The 22,838-nt window shown below is 47.8% G+C and overlaps 1 protein-coding gene across 2 annotated transcripts in view; it reads left to right on the top strand.

Moving 5' to 3' along the window:
- Positions 1–1,275: 1,275 nt before the first annotated feature.
- Positions 1,276–22,838, top strand: part of LGI2 (leucine rich repeat LGI family member 2) — a 30,312-nt gene continuing 8,749 nt past the window's right edge. The window contains exons 1-7 of one of the 2 annotated variants that reach the window (XM_057730011.1): positions 1,276–1,493; positions 3,379–3,450; positions 4,089–4,160; positions 6,140–6,211; positions 11,212–11,283; positions 11,965–12,134; positions 18,124–18,288. In XM_057730011.1, coding sequence (XP_057585994.1) covers positions 1,276–1,493; positions 3,379–3,450; positions 4,089–4,160; positions 6,140–6,211; positions 11,212–11,283; positions 11,965–12,134; positions 18,124–18,288 — 841 coding nt within the window. The remainder of the gene's footprint in view (positions 1,494–3,378; positions 3,451–4,088; positions 4,161–6,139; positions 6,212–11,211; positions 11,284–11,964; positions 12,135–18,123; positions 18,289–22,838) is intronic. The other variant, XM_057730012.1, reaches the window with a different exon arrangement.

Below are 22,838 nucleotides of genomic sequence, written 5' to 3'. Positions count from 1 at the left end.
CTGAGCAGCCCTGGCTTTTAGCCATTTTGATTCTGCTTTGGCCGTTTTCTTTGATTTCTCCAGTTCACACTACCTTGTGGTAAGAGCCAAGCTCATTGTATGAAAGGTGGGGAAAGAAGAGAGGCTCGGTAGGGCCTGGGTACCACTCCCCAGCCCAGGCTCTAAACCCCATCTCCGCCCAGCCATTTACTCCTTGGCCACCCGCCAGATGCTCTCCGTGCCTCGGTTTCCTAATACGTAGATCAGGACCTGCCTCAAAGGGTTAGAAGATTGTGTACAGAGCCTAGAATGTATCACACCATTGATCTGTATTAACGATTGCCCGCGGCCCTATAATTGGGGGGCGGGGTGGGGGGCGGCGGGAGGCTAGTGAGCCGCTGAGGGAGGGGGAACTTGCACAGGCTTTTGAGTCCCGCGGCAAGCGCGAGGCAGGCCCGGAGCAGCAGGGGCGCGCACTGCTGTAGCCGCTCTTCTTGCCTACGTGCCTTCGGGAGGGAAAGGGGGCTGGCTGCGGTTCGCCCAGGGTGCTGTGGGAAGGCAGCCGACCCCACGACCCCCCTGCAAAAGCCGAGCAGAGCCATCCCTGCTGAACTCAATAGCAGCAGTCACTTCTTTTAAAAATTCATAAGGCTGCTCAACATTCTGTACTCTTCAAAGACCCAGGACAGAGTCTCCCTTCCCAGTCATCAAGCCGGTTTCCCCGGCTCCACTTTTTTTTCTCCATCCCTCACGTTTCGGTCCGGCTCCGAGGAGCCCAGTGTCTCCCCAGATGGTCTGGAGCCGGTGGAGGGACGGCGGGCATCCGATTCCCCCGGCGCCCGGGCAGGTCCCCAGGGGCTCTCCGTCCAGGCCGGCCCCTCCCCCAAGGTCACCCAACTTTTCCCCTCTGCCCGCCACTCGTGGGAAGGGTCGGGAGGGGCCGGCGGGGCCGGCGGGGGGCGGCGCCAGGCCCCCTCCCCCGCGGGCGGGCCCCGCCTTATTCATTGGCCAGAGCGGGCCGCGGGCGCGGGTGCTGATGTCAGGCGGGCGCGGGTGCGGCGGGCGCAGCGGCGGCGGCCGCCCAGCAGCCCGGGCGCGGGTGGGGGGGCGCCGGGGGCGGGGTGGGGGGGCGGCGGCGGCGGCCGGCATGCTGCTGGGCTGCGGCTCGGCCTCCCACACCCGCGGCGGCGGCCGAGCAGCGAGCGGCGCCCGCGTCCGCAGCGGCGCCGGGTCCGAGCGCGCGGCGCGGCGGCCGGGGTCGCGGCCGGGGCGGGGAGCGGGCGCCGGGCCCCGGGCATGGCGCTGCGGCGGGGCGGCGGCGGCGGCGGGGCGCCGGGGCGGCGGCCGCTGCCGCTGCTGCTGCTGCTGCTGGGCGCCGCGTGCCTGGTCCCGCCGAGCGCGCAGGTGAGGCGGCTGGCGCGCTGCCCCGCCACTTGCAGCTGCACCAAGGAGTCCGTCATCTGCGTGGGCTCCTCCTGGGTGCCCAGGACCGTGCCGGGCGACATCAGCTCCCTGTGAGTGAGTGGGACCCCGCCCGCCCCCGCCCGCTCCAGCCCGCTCCGGCCCCATCCCGCGCCCGCCGCTTGCCTCTGGCGCCCGGACGGCGCCACCCCGACCCCGCGTCCCGGCCGCTGGCTTTGCGTTTGGGTTGGGGCGCGCTGTGGGACCCGGGTGGAGACTCGCGCCCCGGGGAGGATGCGGGGGACCCGAGACTCGGCGTCTGGGAAGCCCGACGAGTCCCCGTGGCAGTGTTTCTCAGAGTCTGGCCCGCGGGCCACCTGCATCAGATCCACCTGGGGGAGCTTGTGCCAATGCAGATTCCGGGGCCCGCGCCGAAGGATGCAGGGTCTGGGGAGTGGAGTCTTGTAGCCTGCATTTGGCGTCCCCAGGTGATTCTGGGGTGCATTAAAGTTTCAGAGGATGTGTGTTGGGGGGGGGTCGTTGTGGCAGGGAGGAACGTATGCAGCTGAGCATGGCTGGAGTGATTGCAGCGGGATGAGGCCTCCCTGTCCAGCCTGAGGTCTGGGGCTGCGGTTTACACGGTGGCCTCCTCTCGACCTGTCCACACTGCAGGTGGGGCAGAACCTGGGAAAAGGCATGTTGCCTCTAGCAGTGGAGATGCCGCCCCATGTGGCCTGGAAGAGGGAAGCGCGGAGGACTTGGCAGTGGGCGAGTGCTGGGAGCCAGCCTGACTTCTTGCCCTGGGTTCCTAAGGGCTTCTTGACCGCCTCTTCACCACACGTCATATTGGCTGCTTATTCAGTGCTGGAGGAATGGACAGGAAAGGACTTCCCATTATTTGTCCACCTGCTCAGGGATGCTTTCCACCTGGCCTTACGCAGTTACTCAAGCCACATGACCAGCTCTTGTAATGGCTGTGGAAGGGGCTATTGGGCTAGATCTTCACTGCTGGGAAGTGTTTTCTGCTGAAACGACACCCTTGTTCCAGGCCAAGGTGCTGGGTGATGCCCACTCTGCCGTAGAGGCAGGGATTCCCCGGGGGAAGTTGCTCACAGTTTGTTTTGTGCTGCACTTCCCTGCCTCCACCCCGGGCAAGGCCCTGGGGCCTGGACTCAGGAGTGAAGGGCTCTCCGTGTGCAGTTATAGAAAGTTTGGAGAGTCTGGCTGAGCAGGCGCAGAGGGCCTGTTTGATGCCTAGTGTTGCTAAGTCTGGTGACATGGAGGGTTCCAGAAATGAGACTTCCCCCTGTTAAATCCCTTAGACCAGCAGCTGCTTAACGGACCTGCATTTTAACTGAAATAATTCTGAAATGATGTACTGAGATCCTACTGTGGCCAGAAAGGATAGGGGACCTGGTGGCTAAAATAGTCAGGTCGCTTGTTCCGATTGACCGTTAAATCTGGCAGATGGCTTTGCCTCCCACCGCACATTCAAGTTCAGGTGTCTCTGAGTTTTCCCCCAAGGCTTTCACGGTGCATTTAATCAGAAGTGCTCTGAGTGACTTTCAGAGATGTGCTCCCAAGGGGAATGCTTAATCCTACCCCGGAGTTTCGTCGGCCAACATTAGTGCTGTGTCTGCACGAACAGAATCATGGGCGGAGGGGAAGTAATTATCCATCTTCAGCTAGGGCCTCCTATAGTTGAGAGAAGAAAGTGGGGGGATTGATTTAAACCAGCTGAGATAACGTCTGTGGAAGAGCTAGACTGATGGTAAAGGTTTCTGTTATTCAGCCCAGTTCTCATATTGATCCAGTTCATTGGAAAATGGCTGGACTCATCTTGTTCTTACCCCTGAGAAGCCCCTGGCTGATCATTTGAAGCTTCATTCCTGAGTGGAGGAGTTTAAAGTACAGGTAGAGGATAAGGCCACGCATCCATCCTGCCCAGCACGTCCTGAAAGCAACCTAGTCCTCGTTTTGTTCCTCTCTTGCCCATAGGAGCCTGGTAAATGGAACGTTCTCGGAAATCAAGGACCGAATGTTTTCTCATCTGCCTTCCCTGCAGCTGCTGTGAGTATGAGAAGCCCTCTCTGGAAATGGGGGTCCTGGAGGTGCGGTCCTGGGAAGAGCCATCTCTGCGTCTTGGGTATCAGTTCTTCCCAAGATAGCTGAGCTCCACGAGTAAACTGTGGCTGGTTCTTAGGGTTCACTTGCCCCGTCATGTCCCCACCTAGCTGAGTCTCCAGTGCTCAGTGTCCTTTCTTTCTTTCGTACGTGTTTTCTTCAAGGGCTTTATTGTAGATGCCGTCATCCACATCCAGCAACTGGGGACATGGTTACACTGAATTATGACCTGAATTTCACCTAAACGAACCATTTCCCAAACACCTCACTTTAAAAGAGAACCTCCGTTTTAAACTCTTAATGTTATTATGGAAATAGGAGCTCTCAGGTCATATTTACTGAGACCCACAGGGAAGAGAGGTGGAATAATGGGGGTGACCAGGAAATCTGGCCAAAGGGAATCCACTTGCCCTTGTCCATCAGTGTCTGTGAGTCAGGGTGTGTACCAAGTGGGCCAGTTTTAGACTGAGAAGAGCCCATATTTTGCCCACAGATCAGAACATAACAAAAGAAGCAGAGATGGCTTCACTCTGTGACTCTAAGTTTACACTTCTGCATTGAAATCTGTTGTCTCTTATCTTCAGATTGCTGAATTCTAACTCATTCACACTCATCCGGGATGATGCTTTTGCTGGACTTTTTCATCTTGAATACCTGTAAGTGTTGTGCTTTGTCTATTTGCTGAATGTTTGGTATGCCAGTGGAATGGCTGTATTGTTTTCCAAGCTGGAAGAGCACTTCTCAGAGAGCTTAGGGGTGGAGAAAATGCAGAAAACCCCATTCTTTTTTCAGCACTGACCTTTTATAGTTTACTTGTGTATAAACATGCTGGGACATTAGGAGGCTGGAGACAAAGAGTGGGAAAGGAAACAAAGAAGGAAAGATATTCATTCATTCTCTGCTGACATTTAATTTGTTATGTCGTAAGCACAATTGGAAATTATGTTGGGTATTTTTACCTCTCAAAACTAGACGTGGATTTGCTGGTCAGCCAGAAATAAAGCTGAAGGATTCTGAGGGTCACATATTTTTAAGAAAGTCTGCCTATTTGGGGATACAACTTCATGTTTTTAGTTTGGCTGTCCTATATCCCATTTGCAGTATCTCCTGTGAGCTGCTGCTGAGGGTCTAATTTTATTTTTTCTCCTTTAAAATAGAGGTTATTTTTCCCTTTCAGATGTGCAGTTTTTCCCCCCAGCTATGAGCTTTGCCTTGGCTCTGATTTCTGCCTCTTCACACTTTCATATAGTCTTTTTTCCCCCATAAATTCTTCCATCCTTGTCTTTTGTCACTTTGTAATAATATTAATCCTGCTATCAGATGGGATTTCCTTACTTAGCATTCAGAGGGATTTTTTAAAGCCTTGTCTCTGCTTTCTTATCTGAGGTTAACAGGTAGACGTTTGAATTCTAAATGCATCCTGGGTCTAAGAAAGCTCTCTGCTGATTTCCTGTCCTCAGGAAAGATGTTTCTGGAGGAATTCTTTCTCCAGAGGACATGTAATATGGGTCCTCTCATAATACTTGATAGTCTAGACAACCTGGGAAGAGTGGTTGGGCTGAAGTGCTAAGTCCAGCTAGGTTATATCAAAGCACATCAACAGCCAACAGAGGTGGTGAACCAAAAGCCATACGTTCTCTTTTTCAAGCAGTACATCTTCCTGTCAAGGTTATTGAGGAGGAAGTTCGCTTCTCAGTTTATACTGAAGTCTATTACTGAATAGACCCCTGATTTAAAAAAAAAAAAATAGGCACCAGATCGTTCTCAGTGTACGAAATCAAGAACTGTTTCACTAACCAAAAGCATCACGTTGCGAAGTCTCCCTTGGACCATCTCATCAGAGACTCTCTTACATTTGAAGAAATGGGATGCTGTAAACTAAAATTTAGTTCTCTGTTGACCTAGGGAATCATCTTCATGCATTCACTTCATATATTTCCCATTTTAAAGCATGGCTGGAGTTATTATTGCAAGGTTCTGTGTGCAAGCCCTAAGACATTTCAGCACAGAGAAAGAAGTTTGGCCCATGTTCAGCTTCCTTATACTTTCTGTTTCCAAGTGGCCTAGAGATCTTGAGAATATCCCTGCCTTGTCACCCATTTGTTCAGAGGTGACACTGCAGGACATGATGAACTCAAACTTGCCGGAAGCCAAGCTAAATGAAATTCTCCTTGGGCAAAGACTTTAATATAGAGATGTAAAACAATGGGCTTCTCTCAAGGGACAGTGATATTAACAGAAGTATTAATAGCTGGGCACTGTGACATGTAAGAAGGTTGGAGGGGGGAAGATGTCTGGAAATATTCCAGTCTTGTGGAATTTGAGAATATCTTGCCTTTGTATAGGGCTTTCTTCTTTTTCTCCCCCAAGATGTTTTTACCCATGCTGCCAACTCTGACTTTGAAGACTTCCATGCTGCTTCCGGAAGGAGTGCAAAAAGCACACTTGTGTGCATGCGCTCTTGTACACACACCCAGCTCCCACTTGGAATCTGGTATAGCTGACCAAGCCTTCGGAGAGGAATTTCTGAAATTCATAAATGCTTTTAGGTTTCATTCTGAAAGCACCGCAATACCGTTTTTTCGAGATATGAAGCAGAGAAAACTCGGCTTAATCATATGGCTGTTCTCCTTAGGTTCATTGAAGGGAACAAAATAGAAACCATTTCAAGAAACGCCTTCCGTGGCCTTCGCGACCTGACTCACCTGTAAGTCCTGTGAAGAGTGGTGTTAAGTCCTTTAATGTGTAGAGGGAGGGTCACTTCCCGGCGCCTCTCTCTTCCTTGATGGTTTGGTCCATATTGTAACAGCCTCGGAAGGAAACTTATTTCCAGCTTGCCCGAGAGGTTTCTATATTGTTGATCAGACACCAGCCCATTGTGGTCACTCACACACTTGGCTTTCTTATCTTCTCCATCCTCCCGAATCACTGTTACGGTCTGCATGACTGCATGTGAAGTCAGGAGCGCTCCGAGCTGGGAGTGATGGGGGCGGTGGGAAGGAAAGAAACATGTATCGTAGACCTACTCTGTGCCAGGCCCAGGGCTGAGTGCTTAGCAAGCCGTCTCTTCTTTATCTTTCACTGTAATCTGTGAGTCCGCACTGTACAGATTTGGGAACTGAGGCTTACCTGACTCATTGAAGAATGCTGGTTGAATGGAGGATCAACATTAGGATGAAGTAGAATAGAGACATTTTTGTGGTTCCTTTAATTTGAATGCAAATAGCTTTTTCTTTTATGTTGGATTAATCTGTGGCTTAAGCTAAGCTCTCTGGGTTCTTTAATAGCTTTCTGGAGAAAAAAAATTAAACAAATTGATTTGAATTGACATATCAAATGAAGCAAGCACACACACTTTGCGAATTTAGAAAACTGGAAAAATAGTAGCTGTGGTTACGAAAATGTGAACATCGTCATTGTCTTGGTAGGAACAATGTAGTAACCAGGAACCAGTCCCATCTGCACGCTAGAGACTTTGTGCTTGAGTAGGGTAACATGGTCCATCTCCAGAGTCAGCTTATCTGTGGTACGAAGAAAACTGGGGAAGCTGGAGGACTTTGAGTAGTGTGTGTAACCCTAACTGAAACAGCATCTAAGGAGGTAATCATTCACATCAGACCCTGATAGAGGCAAAGGTGTCCATCAGTAGGCTCAGTGAGCACTTGATTCTGGAATCCCACCAAGCAGAAGTGCTGCCTGAGTTACAGCTTGTCTGGTAAGGAGATGAGGGAGTGGGAATGGGAAGTCCGAACATCTGGATCAGACAGACTCTTGTTGGCATTATTGCTCCATGTTTTCTTTCCTTCCCATAAAAGTCTTGATTGTTTTTTCAGATTCAACCTAGATGCCAAATCCCCACATTCTTGTAGAGGCTGAGACCGTGGGCTCTGAGTCACATAGACTTGGGTGCAAATCTCAAGGCCACCGTTTGTTAGTCTTACTTAGCCTTTTTTGAGCCTCACTTTTCCCATCCTTAAAAGTGGGGATGCTTATATTGACCTCACAAAAATGCTGCACGTAGCAGCACGTTCATGCTTGCTTGCAAAGCATCCAGCCCGTCATCCATGGTAAATGTTCCAGGTCTGGTTGGCATTCTCCTCCTCCTCCTCACCGTTCACAGCAAGAGCATCGTTCCCTCCCTCCACTCATGTAGTCTCGATTTTTTTCCAGTGGCTGCTGTGTAGCTTTGGCAGTTTGGGTGGCTAGACAGGGTCTGCTAGGAAGACAGCTGTGAGTGTCTGGAGAGGAACAGCTGTGGCCAGACAAATCCGGTTCCCGGAGTTCAGGAATGAAGGGCTTTGTTTTTGAGCAAAGGCTCTGGCCAGATTATGCGCCTAAAGCCAAGCCTGTGTGACTGGTTGAATTCGCCCAAGTGTCAACTTGCATTTGAGCAGTTGGCTATGGGCCCCTGGTCTGAAGGCAGGTGTGAATATGCAGGTGTTGTGCGTTACGTTTGCATATCTTTGTGCCTGTGGGCCCTTGGGTGCGTGGACTTCTGTTCCTGTGTGCACATAGCTGTGTGCGTGTGCTTGCGCATTTGCATGTACAACTGTATGCCGTATATTACCCATATGTGTGCAGGAGACATCTTGTCTGGGTGACACGCTGGGGGCACAGACAGAGGGAACAAAGGAGTCCTTTGTTTGGGTCCAGAGCGCATCTGATGAGTTAGAGGAGATGGACACCCATCCTGTGGGGGTTCCCATCCCACAGTCAGTCCTATGGGCCCCCCTCTCCCCAGCTCTCCAGCTCATTCCCTGAATGTGCTCACAACACTGGGCTCTCAGGGGCCCCCCATGCATACCCAGTTCGCCCCATTACCAGGCCTTTCCTTTACATCCTTTCCCTTGCCCAGGATACGGTTTCTTCTGCCCGTGATCTCCTGAAATCTGCCTTTTCCTTCACAGTCCAGGTTGAGTTCTATCTTTTCTTGGAACCATTCCTGATCTCCCCTCCACCTGTCTTGCAGCCCTCCCAGCGGACTCCCCACAGCTGACACTTTGCTGTAGACACTGGCCATATTGGTTGATGCCTTTTCACGGATGTGAGTTTCATCTCCCCAGCTGTGTTGAAAGCTCCTTGAGGGCAGGGCCCCTGCGGATCTTGCATTAGCTCTGTTCTTCCCCCAGCTCTTGCACAGGGCTAAGCCAGCAGGACATTTTTTCTGATTCACTGGCTGACCAATGTGTTACTAAGCTGGGTTTTCCATATGTGCTCTACGGAAGGGCAAATCTTATGACTTTTAAAGTTGACTTCTCTAGGCTGGAGATGTATGTAGTAATAAAAACATTTAACACACTGTTTAAAGAATGAGCTGATCCTCCCAGCCCACCCCATCCCCTTTTTCTGTAAACTTCCAGGCAAGGAGAACGCATCAACTCTCTAAAGTTCACTCCTGTCTTAAGGATGTGACTATCTGGAATTTGCTTGTTTAAGTATCTGCCTTTTATCTTTTATGAACTTTTTCCAGCACCTGCAGACTCACATTCATAGGTAAAGAAACATAGATCAGGTTTCAGAGCCTTGAAGGAGCAGGGCCAATCTGTAACTAAAATCTAGGACATTTGTTTTCCAGCGGTCCCACAAAGCCCAAGGGACCAGTTGCTGTTAAGTAGTTTTAGAAATGAAGTAAGTGCCATGAATTTGTAGGCAAAATGAAGTGGAAAGAGAGAGGTTATGCACTGAGTCTTGGGGGTGGGAGTGGGTAGTGCGTCTAAATAATTCAGCTTTCTGAAATCTAAATTGAACACTTGGAACAGTTGCTGAACATTCTGTGTTATTTTTTTTGGCTGTGACCACTCCATATATGCTTATCACTTCAATCCAGTGCATTTCAATTCCCTAAAAATGTTTAGCTAAACTAACCTTTAATGAGCTAAAAAAAAAAAAAATTGTACTTTACTTTCTAGAAAAATCGACTCGCAGCCAGAAAAAACAATCAAAACAACTATCTCCTTTTTAAATTTCATAAAGCTACTGCTACAGAATGTTCTGTCTGATTACAGCCTGGAGTCTATAATCAACAGTCTGTAGTTATGATTTCAATCTGTAGTCTGTTCAGCCTCTTTTCCAACATCCTTAAAAATGTACCAATAAATCGCTTAGGAAAGGAAGGTAAAATAATACATGAAATTGTATTTTAATCCATTCGTGGTTACCTGGGTGGGAAGAGATGTAATTCAGAAACTGTAGGTCTCCCTGTATTCTGTGGGTATCATGCGGGAAGAGTGTTTAAATTAAAAATGGGACAACACCTTCTAGCCTAGCTGACTCTAAGGAGGAACACCCTTTCATTCCTGCTTCTGGGATGTCTCATTATGATCCTGCAAAAGACTAATTTCACATATATTTTTTTAAAGAGGTTGGTGCTGAATTGCCTAGGTGTCAATTATCATTTATATGTTTTGCTGTTTGTACTCAAATGTGTAAGAGAAAACAAAAGTAAGCATCAGCGTTTTGGCTGACTCACATTAAGGTGTGATGCCTGGGGGAAATCAGACCTGATGTACATCATTTCAACACCTGCCATCTTTCTACGTCAACAGCCCAGCACCATGGACGTGCATCTTCAGCAGGATGATGACAGGGCACTGCGTAATCCTGAATCATCTGAGGAAGTGCTGATGATGTTTGTTCAAGAATACTTTTTAGAAAGATCTTCAACATTAAGAGCAAAAATGCAAAATGGTTTTTGGTCAACCTTCATCAATGAGAAAATGAAATTGATCACAGTCAGTCATCCCCTAAATATTGTGGTTCCCTGAGATTTTCTATTATCATTAGGGTTAGAGCCGAGATTCTTTATGTAAAAGAATATTTATATAAAGTAAATACTATTTTTTTAAATAGTCATGAGTAATAAAATTCACTTAGATGCCCCATTAGGGAACTTCTTGGGATGAGACTGTACATCTGTCTTTTTATCATTCTCATTTTAGTGCTCAAATCGTTCATTCACAAAGACTTTCTGAGTACCCACTATGTGCCAGGCACTGTTGTAGATGCAAGGGATAGATATGGGGACAGGTGAAAATCTGTCCTCATGTTGCTTACATATAGGGAGAATACAGAGGGAGTAAACAAATTGATAATTAAATATATATTGTATGCTAAGTGACGCTTGTGCAATGAAGATCAATAGCGTGGAAGGGAGTTGTGTAGAGGTCAGGAAAGGTGGTGAAAGCGGAGGACAGACCTAAAGGAGGTGATGGATGAACCACGTGAATATCTAGATGAAGAGCGTCAGGCAGACGAACACCAAGTTCAGAGAACCTGAGCTGGGAGCGTGACTAGCCTGTGTGAGGAATAGCAAAGGAACCAGTGTGGGTGATCTGAGTCATCAGAGATTCAGTCCCACAGGTAAGTGGGAATGGAGGTAACTAGACAATGGAGGGCCTTGGGTGCCGTCAAAGGGACTTGGCTTTTATTCTGAGAAACATGAGATGCCATCTGAGGATTGACATGTGTATCAAGAGCTTAATAAATGCTTGTTTTAAAAACAAAACAAGAAACTGACATGGTAGGCTCCAGCATTTCTGATGTTATATTTATATAGCTAAACTCATTTCTTTATCTCAATATCAATGATCAGAGCCAGAAATTGAAATACATTTTGCTAAAGAGCTTTAGAGCTCTGTTTTAAATCACTTGCTTTATTTAAGGGATTTAAGATAATAACCACATTAAAATGTGACTTTTTTGTTTTAGTTCGTTGGCCAATAACCACATAAAAGCACTCCCAAGGGATGTCTTCAGTGATTTAGACTCTCTGATTGAACTGTAAGTAATGACAATGAAGTTTATAGGGCTTGTCTTGAAATCCCCTCTCCCCCTATACGGCACTTTTTTTATGTTGTAGCTAAAAATTTATGACAAAGTAGCAGATACTGGGACGCGCCATCTACTTTGTATTGTGTTAGCTTTTGCCATTTTGTAATATACTTAGTAGCATTAGGCCAATGGTAATTCGTCATGCTGGGTGGGGGCCCCCTTTCTCCCAGAGTGCATAGCATATCCATCTGTGTTATCTTCTAGCGTTTGTCACTTTTGCTGGGCAACGTTTAACAAGATCTTAAAGTTTCAATTGTGTTTGTCAAAACGATCTTCCTGGAATATTCTGTTTCTACTTGTGAGAACCTATGCTGGGTGGTGTTCTTCTGTCCTCTCCTCCCCCTTTTCCACCGTGGCATGGTGACAGTTTTAAGAGGATTTGGAAAAATGGTGCTGTGTCAACTCGGACCACGCTCTGTGTGCTATATGGTTAAAATCATGGGCACTGAAGTGTGTTAAAGTCAGTGATACACAAAAGACATTGGATGCATTAAATACAAAATTTGAAAAAAATTCCATTTTGGGGGAATTATTAAATATGTCAGGATATTAAGAATTCTGGAGCTTCATATTACTGCCAAAATATTTCCGACATGTCTGTTTCTCTGTGTCTGTGTTTATTTTTTTTAGAGATTTAAGGGGCAATAAGTTTGAATGTGACTGCAAAGCCAAGTGGCTGTATCTGTGGTTGAAGATGACAAATTCCACTGTTTCTGATGTCCTGTGCATTGGTCCACCAGAATATCAGGAAAAGAAGCTGAATGATGTGACCAGCTTTGACTACGAATGCACAACTACAGGTATTCAAAACTTCTATCGTCAAAGTCTGATATTTAGAATAATCCCTTTTTTTTTTCTTTTAGACTGTCAATAGCGAGAGATGGGGGTAAACGTTTTCTATTAAAATTATTTTAGGGGAAATTTAAACATACTCGAAGAAATGAATTGATGTGGCAAGGAAAATAGCTCAACAGTTTGGAAGGATTTTTGTTAACTGCACTGGCTTTACTTTTGATTCATGTTGATTCTTTATAAAATTCAAATTTCTCTAAAGATTTTTTTTTTGAGGTCAAAGGTATAGACTAGTGAGTTTGGCATAGGCATGTTTTCAAATCAGTCTAGGTTTCGTAGAAATCCAGTACAGAGAGACCTAAATCACTGTTCTCTTGATGGAATAATATGAAATTTATAGGACATTTAACTGATAAATACCAGACTTTACAGTCTGTGAATTGCTTTTGTAGTTCCATGTAAAATGAGACAACTAGGCAGCATAAGCAATGGGAAAGTAGGAGTATAAGTTAACACCTAGTTATCAAAAGGAAGAATTCATGTTGAGGAAAAAAATGTAAAGAAAGTTTGATCTTGTTTTCCAGAGTCTGCCTCAGGGTTTCCGTTTATATATTTTCAGATTATAAGATAAAATTAAAATACTAACTGCCTTTACTGTCATATAGAGAGCAGGGGAGTGTCTCCATATGAAAGGCTTAGATGGAGTTTCTTCAGCTTCTAAAGCCAGATTTTAAAGGAGAGCGGATCAATCCACAGTATGAAACCTGCTTACCAGACTTATAAAAATAAACATTCAGGCTGAGAGTTGATATCTACAAAGCCTCGAGGCATGTCTGTAGGAGCAGCAGGAATGAGAACGCAGAAAATAGTTACAGAAACTCCAAAGACAAAAACCTCCAACAACAAAATATCACATTAGGCGATTCCCACTGCCATCCCCCGATCAAATACACAAACAAAAACTCAGAAGTAGAAATGGTTTCTAGATATCTTGGTAAACCAGGGACCCGGTAAGTTCTGTCCTTTTCTGAGAGGAGATCTGAAGCCTTATGGAAATGCCCTTGTCTTTCATCCCTGAACAGGGACTTATTCAGCTGTGTAATTGGCAGGTGCCCTTTAGCCAGCTGAGGCCACTGGGGGGTTATTTATTGTATTGTAGAGCAGTGCAATAAATCAGAGGTCACGGTCAATGACGTTTGCACCAAAAGGTGGCATTCAAGGCCAAGCCGTGTGACATGTGAAACCACAGCTCGCTGAGGCTCCTCTCTGCTTCTTCTCATTTTTCTGGAGAGTTTTCTAAACCCCGTGCTGAAGTGAGCAGCTTTTCCATTGTCCTCTTCACACCTGGCCATAGTGTGTGACAACTTTGCCAATCGCAGAGAGAAATGGCTTAGGCTATAGAGAGCCTTGGGAACTAGGAATCTGTCCTAAACCCAGAATCTCTGGGACACCATGAGCCCCTTAACAGATTTAGGGCATTCTCTTATATGTATTTATCTTTGCTAACAAGCTTTGCCCTAAAATTGAGAAAGTCAGCCCTCCTCCCTGGAAAAAGGGAGATGATGATTCTGTCTTTGCTCTTGTTTTATCCCTTTAAGGCTCAGGAACATATGAGCTCTCACTCACGGGGTCTTCCATCACGAAAAAAGTGTGCCACCAAATTGTGACCTGCCCCCAAATATAGTCCCTGCCTTGTAAGAACTAGGTCGAAAAAGTGTGAGTTTGGGGGCTTCCTGTCTTCTGGCTCAGATGAAGCCTCATCCTCTGGTGCTCTGTTTAAGGCTGGGGAGGAAATAGGTGAGGGTGGATGGAAGTTGGAAAGCCGAGTCTAAGACTCATGGTACCATTACCGCATCCTCACCTGAGACTGGGGAAGAAGCACATTTTCTGAGTGTACTGTTTTCCTCTTAGCTCCGTGTGTTAGGAGAGGAGCAAATTCCTAAGGTAGCTGTTTCACTTTGTTTTTCCCAGGGAGAGGAGGCTATTACCATCCTGTTCCTCATTGCAGGGGTGTAATTAACACCACAAAGCCACCCCTGGACGATTTCAGCTCTCCAGATTAATCAGTCCTTTCATAACCCTCTGCTTCAAGTCTATTTTTAACCACCTCAGAAATCCCTGTTACCTACTCATGATTCCCCATGTTAGGTGGATAAGTCACCAAATTCCTTAGAGGCAGTGAATTTTGCATCCTAATTGTCCCGTTAGCTTCCCTATTTCAGGGCTGATGAAAATGCAAAGAGAAATAATGCATTAATGTGCAGTTTCTCTCCCAATAGGACAGCATCATGTATAATTTATTTTCTGCAAGTGCTATAAATAGCTATGTAAAAATCTGTTGATTCCAGTGGGAGCAAGGCCTAAATTGTAAGAGTCCCACTGACATCATGAACTTAATCCAATGTGAATGGAAGTGGAAGTGCTTTTTGCAGAGAAGGCCATTAATACTTTAACACGAGTAAATTGATGTCAAGTCAATATGTGGATTGTTTGAGATCTTTTCACAATGAATGTGCTTTTGCCATTTATGAGAAATAACTTACTATGGGGATGGGGGAAGATGTTTAAATTCCCCAAGTCCTCTCCCCCATTCACATAGACACACATTCATCGATCATATTGTTTCACCAGTTTCTTCCCTTCTTCCTCCCTTCTCTTCTTGCTCTTTTTCTGGGGTGGGAGCAGCGAAGGGGGAGAAGGAGTCTCCTATTAAGAATTAGATTTATAACTCGAATGATTTAACAGTCTATGCTGTGCCAGTTCACCAGTGTATAGAAAATATTATGAAACCAATGTTTGGGGGAAATCATTGAAAATAGGATCATTAAAGCTAGATTTGTAAAATGCTTTTTCTTTTTTTTTAAAACTAAATTAAAATTCTGGAATTTTTTTGAATAAAAACTGGAAACTTTTGGGTCTGCACTTTAAACAGCCTGCATTTTTAAGCTCGCGAGTGCCGTGTTTCTGAGAATTCAGAGTGTAGTCAGGAGGCTGTGAGCCCGAGGAGATGGGGTGACAGGCATCGGGCGTTTCTGGAACCTTGGGCAGACTTGGACGGGGCGAGGCCACCGGAGGTGCTGGAGGAAGTTACGGGTGTCTCGGTTGTCATTAAAAGAACGCAGCTGTGTTCTCTGAGTCCTCGCCTATCTCCAGAAAAGAAAGCAGACCACGACTGCTTCCATTTGCCGTTTCCCATGTACCAGCCTGTGAACATGGAAACCTCTTGCAGCCCCGCGCCTTCTGACTTCCACACTGGGGCCTCCAGGGCCCACGGGAATGAACCAGGGGAGATTTTCAGTGTTTAGTCTTTGACCGAGCAATGCTGGTATTTTGGGGGACTTGATAGAGGAGGGGGAACTAGGAGCCATGGCGACGGGGCAAGGCCACCGGAGGTGCTGGAGGAAGTTACAGGTGTCTCTTCCCTAATTTTTAACCCAGGCGGCTTCATCCTGTCATTGTTACATGTATAAAACTCCCGAGGCATCACCGCAGCCGAGCCTGGGTGCTAACACTTACCCACGCCTTCTTATTCAGTGTCTACAGCAACCTTAGGAAATAGACATTGCCCTCATTTTACTCCTGGGGAACCTGAGGCCCTTGCTTGAGGTCCTGGAGCTGCACGTGCAGGCAGGGTAGAAGTCAGCCTGCCTCACCTGCCCCAGCTTTTCCGAATGTTCCAGAAGGGTGGGGTACGCCCTCCACTCTTGCCGCCCGTCCCCACTGTCCCTTGGCCACCTCTTGCTATCGAGTGCAGAGGCAGCCTCCTCTTGGCTTCTCCATCTTCTCCCTGTACCTGCAAGTGTCCTTCATTCAGCCCCGTCCTCTCCCGCAATGGTCAGGGGTGAGGCCGGTCCTCCCACACTCGCCAAGCCAGCAAGCATTTACTCAGCAGCTCCTGTCCACTCAGAAGGAGAGGGGCCCCTCCCAAAGGTAACATGTATTGAGTACGCACCTTGGGCAGAGCACTGTTCTGAGTATGCATCATAACAGATGAGGAACCTGAGGCAGAGAGAGCTTGGGTAACTTCCCCAAGCTAGAAGGCAGAGTCACAGCTCTGGCTTTTTGTCTTAGATGCCATTAAAATGAACACTCTCCCCAAGAGATGGCCCAGTGGTGGCCAGGACAGCAGAGGGGGACTGTCCTTGCTTGGATCTCAATTCCATATTTATCAAGCACCTACCGTGTGTTGAGCCTGAGCTTGGCACGTCCACCACATTACCTAGTCTCTCCCTGCCATCGAGCTTGGGAGGCAGGTATCACTGCCCCCATACGGCAGATAAGTAAACCGAGACCTTGCAAGGAGACGTGCACAGCCCGGGGATTCAAACACAGGAAGTGGTTTCAGGTGGTCTGACTCAGGGCACAGCACTCTTTCCGGTGCCTCATGCCGCCCTCACTCCTCAGCTTCACCTTCTCCTGCCTCCTGGCTGGCACCTGCGCTTCCCGCCCCTGTTCCACGCTTCCCACCTCAACACGCGCTCAGCGGCTCTGTCTGCTTACCTGCCTCTCGTCCTTTCTCACTGGCCCTCCTTACCCACCACCTGGTGCCTGCCCTTTTAATGACTTTTTCATTTGACATCTTTTATGAGGCTTCTGAGTCAGTTATTCCTCGAGTGGCTGCTGTGGCCTTGTGTCATTGGGGCTCCGGGAAGTATAAGATCCTTAGGGAGCCCTTGGTTCAGGAGACACACCGTGCTGGCTGTGTGGCCATGGCCAGGCACACGCCCTCTCTGATCTTCAGCTTCTGGCTCTAAGATCACTCCCATATCTTCAGATCTGACCCTGATGTCTCTATGTTGGAGATTCAATCCTTGTGAATAATAAGATGTAAATAGCAGCGTCTGATTGTGAGTCCAGTGAGTTAGGAAGAGTCCCTGACTGGACCAGTCAGGGCAGCTCTGCAGAGGCGATGGTAGGTACTTCAGCGGACATGGAGAAGGACTGAGTGGGGAAGAGGTGGCCAGAGCCAGGATTTTCTCATAGGAAAGACTTTCCTAAGCCAGACATCTACCCTTATTTTACCCTGGGCACTTTTAGCCTGCTGAGAAGCAGTGCACCCTGAAAGATCTCTGGCCAAAGAAATAACTTAAACTTTATTAGTATTTTGTTTTTTTTTAAAAACTTTTTTCTTCATTGGTTCTCTAGCTACTGCACACACGAACTATTCTTGTATCTGAGGGCATGCTAACCCTGTTTCTTGGTGAACCTGTACATTCTTTACCAAGATTTCACACAGTGAGTCATTGTAGCTCAGGGGAGCGATACAGATGATGGGTATTGACTTACCACTAAGTGTAAGAGCAATAGGATGGCTTCTGTGTTGCTGGAAAATCTAATAGATCTCCTGTAACTGCTCACTGAGCTTCAGAGCACTGCCCAGAGCCCAGGCATAGCCATACTGAGCACTGCTACGAGTCCAGTAACCAGTAAACACCCTTAGGTAAACTTCCCTGCACCGTGGGCTTTATAAACCTCCAGGACCTTGTCAGAGAGTTTGGTTTGGTTTCCAAAAGTGCAGTCTGCCCTTTGGGGAATTTACTTTTAGTTTTCTTTACTACTGGGACTACTATTCTGAGAGAGCTAAAAATACAGCATTCCCCAAAGGACTTTGACCACAGCCGCCCTTCTTTTACACAGTAAATTTCATGATAGTTTCAGGAATGTTGCTTTGCAGTATCCTTTCTGTCCTATCTTTTTGAAAGCCAGGTCTCACCAAATTTGTTTAAAACTTTGAGATCCTGTAGCCAAACTTGTAAGCTGTCTATCTCAGGGAAGCTGTATTAGAAGCTGTGCGTTCAGCCTGCTAATTCTGCACAAGCCCGAACCCTCTGGACTCTCCCAGAGTGAAACACGCCATGATGTGTGTTGCTTCTCTCCTGCCTTTCCCCGTCCCCAGTCCTCTTTGAAACTGATGAGAGAAAGGATAGAAGGAGAATGGCGGTCCATAATTCCCACGGGAGAGCTCACAGAGACGTTTTTTTAAACACCCCCTCCCAGATTTTGTTGTTCATCAGACGCTGCCCTACCAGTCGGTTTCGGTGGATACGTTCAACTCCAAGAATGATGTGTACGTGGCCATCGCTCAGCCCAGCATGGAGAACTGCATGGTGCTGGAGTGGGACCACATCGAAATGAACTTCCGGAGCTATGACAATATTACAGGTGTGTTGTGGCTTTGACTGGGTTTACTGAGCTCATTTCAGCATAGCCTAAAGCCCGGGAGAGAAGAAACGTTCTCTGCCATCCCAAGGGGGAGCCTGGCTCTCTGGCTTGGTTTGATTTGGAAACACATTCCAGCCCACCCTCTTCTCTCCCACTTTCTCTGGACGTGGTCAGTTGGTGGTGAGAACAGAAACCTCAGGTGGTGAGTCTATTTACTGTTGATGATCCTTTCGTAAAGGGAGAGGGTGATGGGGAGGGCCTGTGGTGGGAAGCATTTTCCTGAAATGGTGAGAAGTCACTCCCAGAATCCCTTGATTTTGAGCAGCTATGACAGCCTAAGACTGCATGAGGGTTTTAGCAGCTAAATGAGTCCTTTGACTTTTGTTAAGCTCTTAACTAATATGCTGATGCATCCACGCATGCACACACATGCACACGTGCTCACGTACAACTTAGTCCGTGCTTCATTCGGGGCCGTTATTGAGTGTCAGTGTCTTAGCGCTAAAACATGGACTGTCTACTTGCTTGTTAAATAAGTGGATGAAGTCAAAATACTCTTTCAAAGACTTCTCATTTATCGAAATGCAATCTGAAAATAGTCCTGACTTTACAAACAGTACCACGTAGCCTAACTGTTGCCCCACGCGAGGGTTTCCTTTAGTGATTCCTGCTCTGGTTCCAGCAGCATCTTGCAGAGAGAAGCGTATCCAGGTAGCATTTCCAGATCCAGAGGCTCCTAGGAACTTCTCGGGCACAAAGTGGCCTCGCGGCACGTGCAAGGATGCAGGGAGGCAGGGAGAGCGTCGTTCACCCCCCAGAAGCAGAGCTGCTAATGAGCCTGATCCGGCAGCATGGAGAGGTCTGTGAGATGCACGTCCCCACCCTCCAAGATGCCATCTGGCCTCCCAGTGCTGAGCCCACATTCCTGGGAGCAGCCCCGCGCGCGCTCCAAGTGCAGACTCAGCACAGAGCAGTGCGGGTGAACCTGTGGAGGGAAGCCCAGGCCTCAGGACCCTAAAGCCAGTCCATGTTAGAGGAAGAAAGGAGGTGAGAGAAGGACTGGCTACCTGCATGGTTTTTTGCTTCCATCTTTTCTCTGGAAGATCAGTGAGGACTGAGTGAGCAGGACCTGCTGCCTTCTCTTCTGCCTCCCACGTGAGGAGATGGGGGGCAGCGTGAAGCCGTGCTCTTGCGCAGGGGGTTCTGATGCCAGTGCTTGTTGCCGGTGCTGGTTGTGGGCTTGCAGGAAGCCAGGCGTTGGTTAGTCTCATTGGAGTTCACAACAGCTGTTTGAGGCGTTACCGCGGGTTCCCTGCTCATAGGTAGAGGACAAGCAACCTCTGTTCAAGAGAGAGGAGGCATATGGGCTATAAAGAGCTCAGGTTTTGAAAACGTATGAACGTGCTTTCTACTCCTGACTCTGCCATGTGCTAGAAAGTAGCTGTGGCCTTTGAGCCTCTGTTTTCTCATCTGTGAAATGGGTGGAAGATGTACCACCCTTGGATGTGGTGAGAATTGGATGAGTGCCAGACACAGAGCAGGCAGTTGTTGTTGTTTTTTTTTTTTTAAAGCTCTTTCTTGGAATATAATTGCTCTTGTACCAGCTTTTGAGGTACACCAAAGTGAATCAGCTGTATTCATACATATATCCCCATATACCCTCCTCCTGCGACTCCCTCCCACCCTCCCTGTCCTGGCCCTCTAATGCATCACCCATCATGGAGTTGATCTCCCTTTGTTATACAGCAACTTCCCGCTAGCTGTTTTACAGTTGGTAGTGTATATACATCTATGCTACTCTCTCAATTCGTCCCAGCTTCCCCTTCCACCCGCCACCCCCACCCCTGTGTCCTTCAGTCCATTCTCTGCATCTGCATCCTTATTCTTGCCCTGTCACTGGGTTCATCAGGACCATTTTTTTACTTTCCATATATATGAGTTAGCATTCGGTATTTGTTTTTCTCTTTCTGGCTTACTTCAGGGAGCAGGCAGCTCTTAATGCCAGCTTCCTCCTCACCTTCGCAAATGAAGAGAGGAAGGTTCAGGCATGTTGAATCACTTCACTGTTACTTCCAAGGCAGAGCCCAGGGCTTGGCACTGCTGCATCCCACCCTTTCCTTCTCCCGGGTTGACCTTGGAAGGGACAGCACTGCCCTGCCCCTGCCCTTCCTACACACTGCAGCTGGTCACACCCCTGGGTTCATCAAGTCATTCATGCATTCATTTGTTCACAAAGATTTCTTGAGCACTTACTCTGAGCCAGGCCCAGTCTAGGTGATGGGGCCATAGCAGCAAACAAGCCACATGAAAACCTCCACCCTCAAGGATGTTGTATTATAATGGGAGAAAGAGAGAGACAATAAAATAAGACAAATAATTGTAATACATACAGCACATGAGATGGCAGCATGCCAAGAAGGGAAAAGGTGGCAGGGAGGAAGGGTTTGAAGTACTGGGCAGGGGAGAGTTGACATCTTAGATGGAGTGTCTGGGAGAGGCCTCAATAAGAAGGTTTTTGAATAAAACCTGTGCGACATCAGGGCTTAATGCACATGGAGTGTGGGGGTGGTGGGGAGAACATTCCAGACAGGGAAGAGTGAGTGCAGACGTCCACAGGCAGGAAGGTATTTTCCTGTTTGATGAACATGCAGGTGGCTGGTTTGGCTTGGACAGAATGACCCAGGGGCCGTTGCAGGAGACAAAATCAGAGAGGTAAGAGGGCTGATCACGGGGGCCTTGCAGGTCCTACGAGGGACGTGGGCTTCTACCTTTGTTCAGAGATCAGCCAGGCTGCACAGAAGACGCAGGTGCCTGCTACAGAATGCTGGGCTGTGTCCAGCTGCTGGGTGGAGAGTAGTGTGTGTGTCGGGAGGGGACGGGAGTAGAATCAGAGCAGGTAACTGAGAGGCTGTTGCAAAGATCCAGGCAAGTGCTGGTGGCCTGGACTCAGCGGAGGCCGCAGAGATGGGGGTAGGAAGTGGTCAGTGAGAGCAGAGTGGGTGTGGCCAGAGCCAGGGCTGAAGCTTGCTGGTTTCCAGGGATTCCGAGGCCTCGCCGTGTCTGAATCTTCTGAGAGGTGGGCAGCTGGGCATGAAGCCCACTGGGATCCTCTTCACAGCCAAGCCCAAGAAATGAGCTACAAAAGTGTGTTCTTTAAGTTTACCAACTCCAACATCACACTGGTTTTTCATAAATCTGGCTCTGTACCTTTCTAGATGGTGACCTTGAGCAAGTTTTAATTTCCATGAGCACCTTTCATCTGTAAAATCAGAATTTCGTGAATTCCCATTTCATCCATAAAATGGTATCATTATAGTCTTGGCCCCATAGGAATTTAACTGGGTAGCTTATATAACACTTAGCATGGGGCCTGGCATAAAGTGAGTTCGCAAAAGGTGTTGGGATATCAGTTGGGGATAAAAAGTAGATATTTGGTTATCATTCCTTGTTAACACCAGTAGAGAAATCCACCAGCTTCAGATCTTTTACTCTTCTTAATTCATGAAAGAACACAGAATGCATACATCAGGGTCCCAACACACATTCCCAAATACATGTTGCCAATTTCCTGTCACTTATTGATTTCTGATCACTTCTTACAATTCAGCCACCTCTCTGTTGTTTCTCCCTTCACGTGGGTTTCCAGGCTCAAATGCAGCCTCCTACAAGAAGCATTTCTTGATGACCTGATGGGAGTGGTCTAGCTTCTCTGCTCCCTTCTTATGTGAATTTCCATTAAACACAAATCACATCATGTAATTTTTCACTTAGAGGAAGGCAACTCACATTTACATACTCAGTGATTCTTCATCAACCACGCAACCTCATAACGTGTGCTTATTGTCTCTATTTTAGTGAAAAAAATAGGACCAGCCTTCCTTCCCCCATAGACCCCAACTCTTTGACTTTGATAAAAATGTCTCCACAGCTTTCATACGCGGAGGAGTGCCAGGACCAGCAGAGAATGGCCTGATGGAGGCAGGGGAAGAGGGTGGGTACAGAGGTAGGGGGGTTCACTCGCTCTGTGGAGGGAGAAATATGGCTCACTGCAGGTCAGCCTGGTGTGAAGGAAAGCCCTACAGCTCACACGCGCTGGGCAGATGACAAATGGATGAGCACGGGCGCAACCCCAGAACCACTTGCCTTGAACAAGACAGAGGTAAATGTGGACCATTCTCCCCTCACGGGGCTGTGCACGCCTCATTTATCATCTCGTTTGATCACAGGGTGATCCCAGAGTCAGCCAGGGCTGGGCAGGATTTTCTCCATCCATGTCCGGCAAGTCTGGGGCTCTGAGGAGTGGGAGGGACGCAAACTTCCCCCTCTGTGGCCCTCCTGGGCATTGTGCAAAAGGGACATCCATCCTCTGGTGGGAGAGGGAGACCCAGGATCATGACCGCCCGCCCCCCCCAAGTTTTGCTCCTACATCTTCTCTTTCTTTTTCTCTACATCTCTTCTCACCTGTCCTGTTTTTGGATAATTTTGCTTGCCTTTTGATTTCTGCCCACTAAGCATGTTGTAGCATCTCTCCTCCTAGATTAAAACACACA

The sequence above is a fragment of the Hippopotamus amphibius genome, chromosome 3, assembly GCF_030028045.1.
Source record: "Hippopotamus amphibius kiboko isolate mHipAmp2 chromosome 3, mHipAmp2.hap2, whole genome shotgun sequence".
In the NCBI taxonomy this organism is placed as follows: Eukaryota; Metazoa; Chordata; class Mammalia; order Artiodactyla; family Hippopotamidae; genus Hippopotamus; species Hippopotamus amphibius.
Note: the sequence above shows the minus strand (reverse complement) of the source record. Positions and strands in the feature narration are given on the sequence as shown.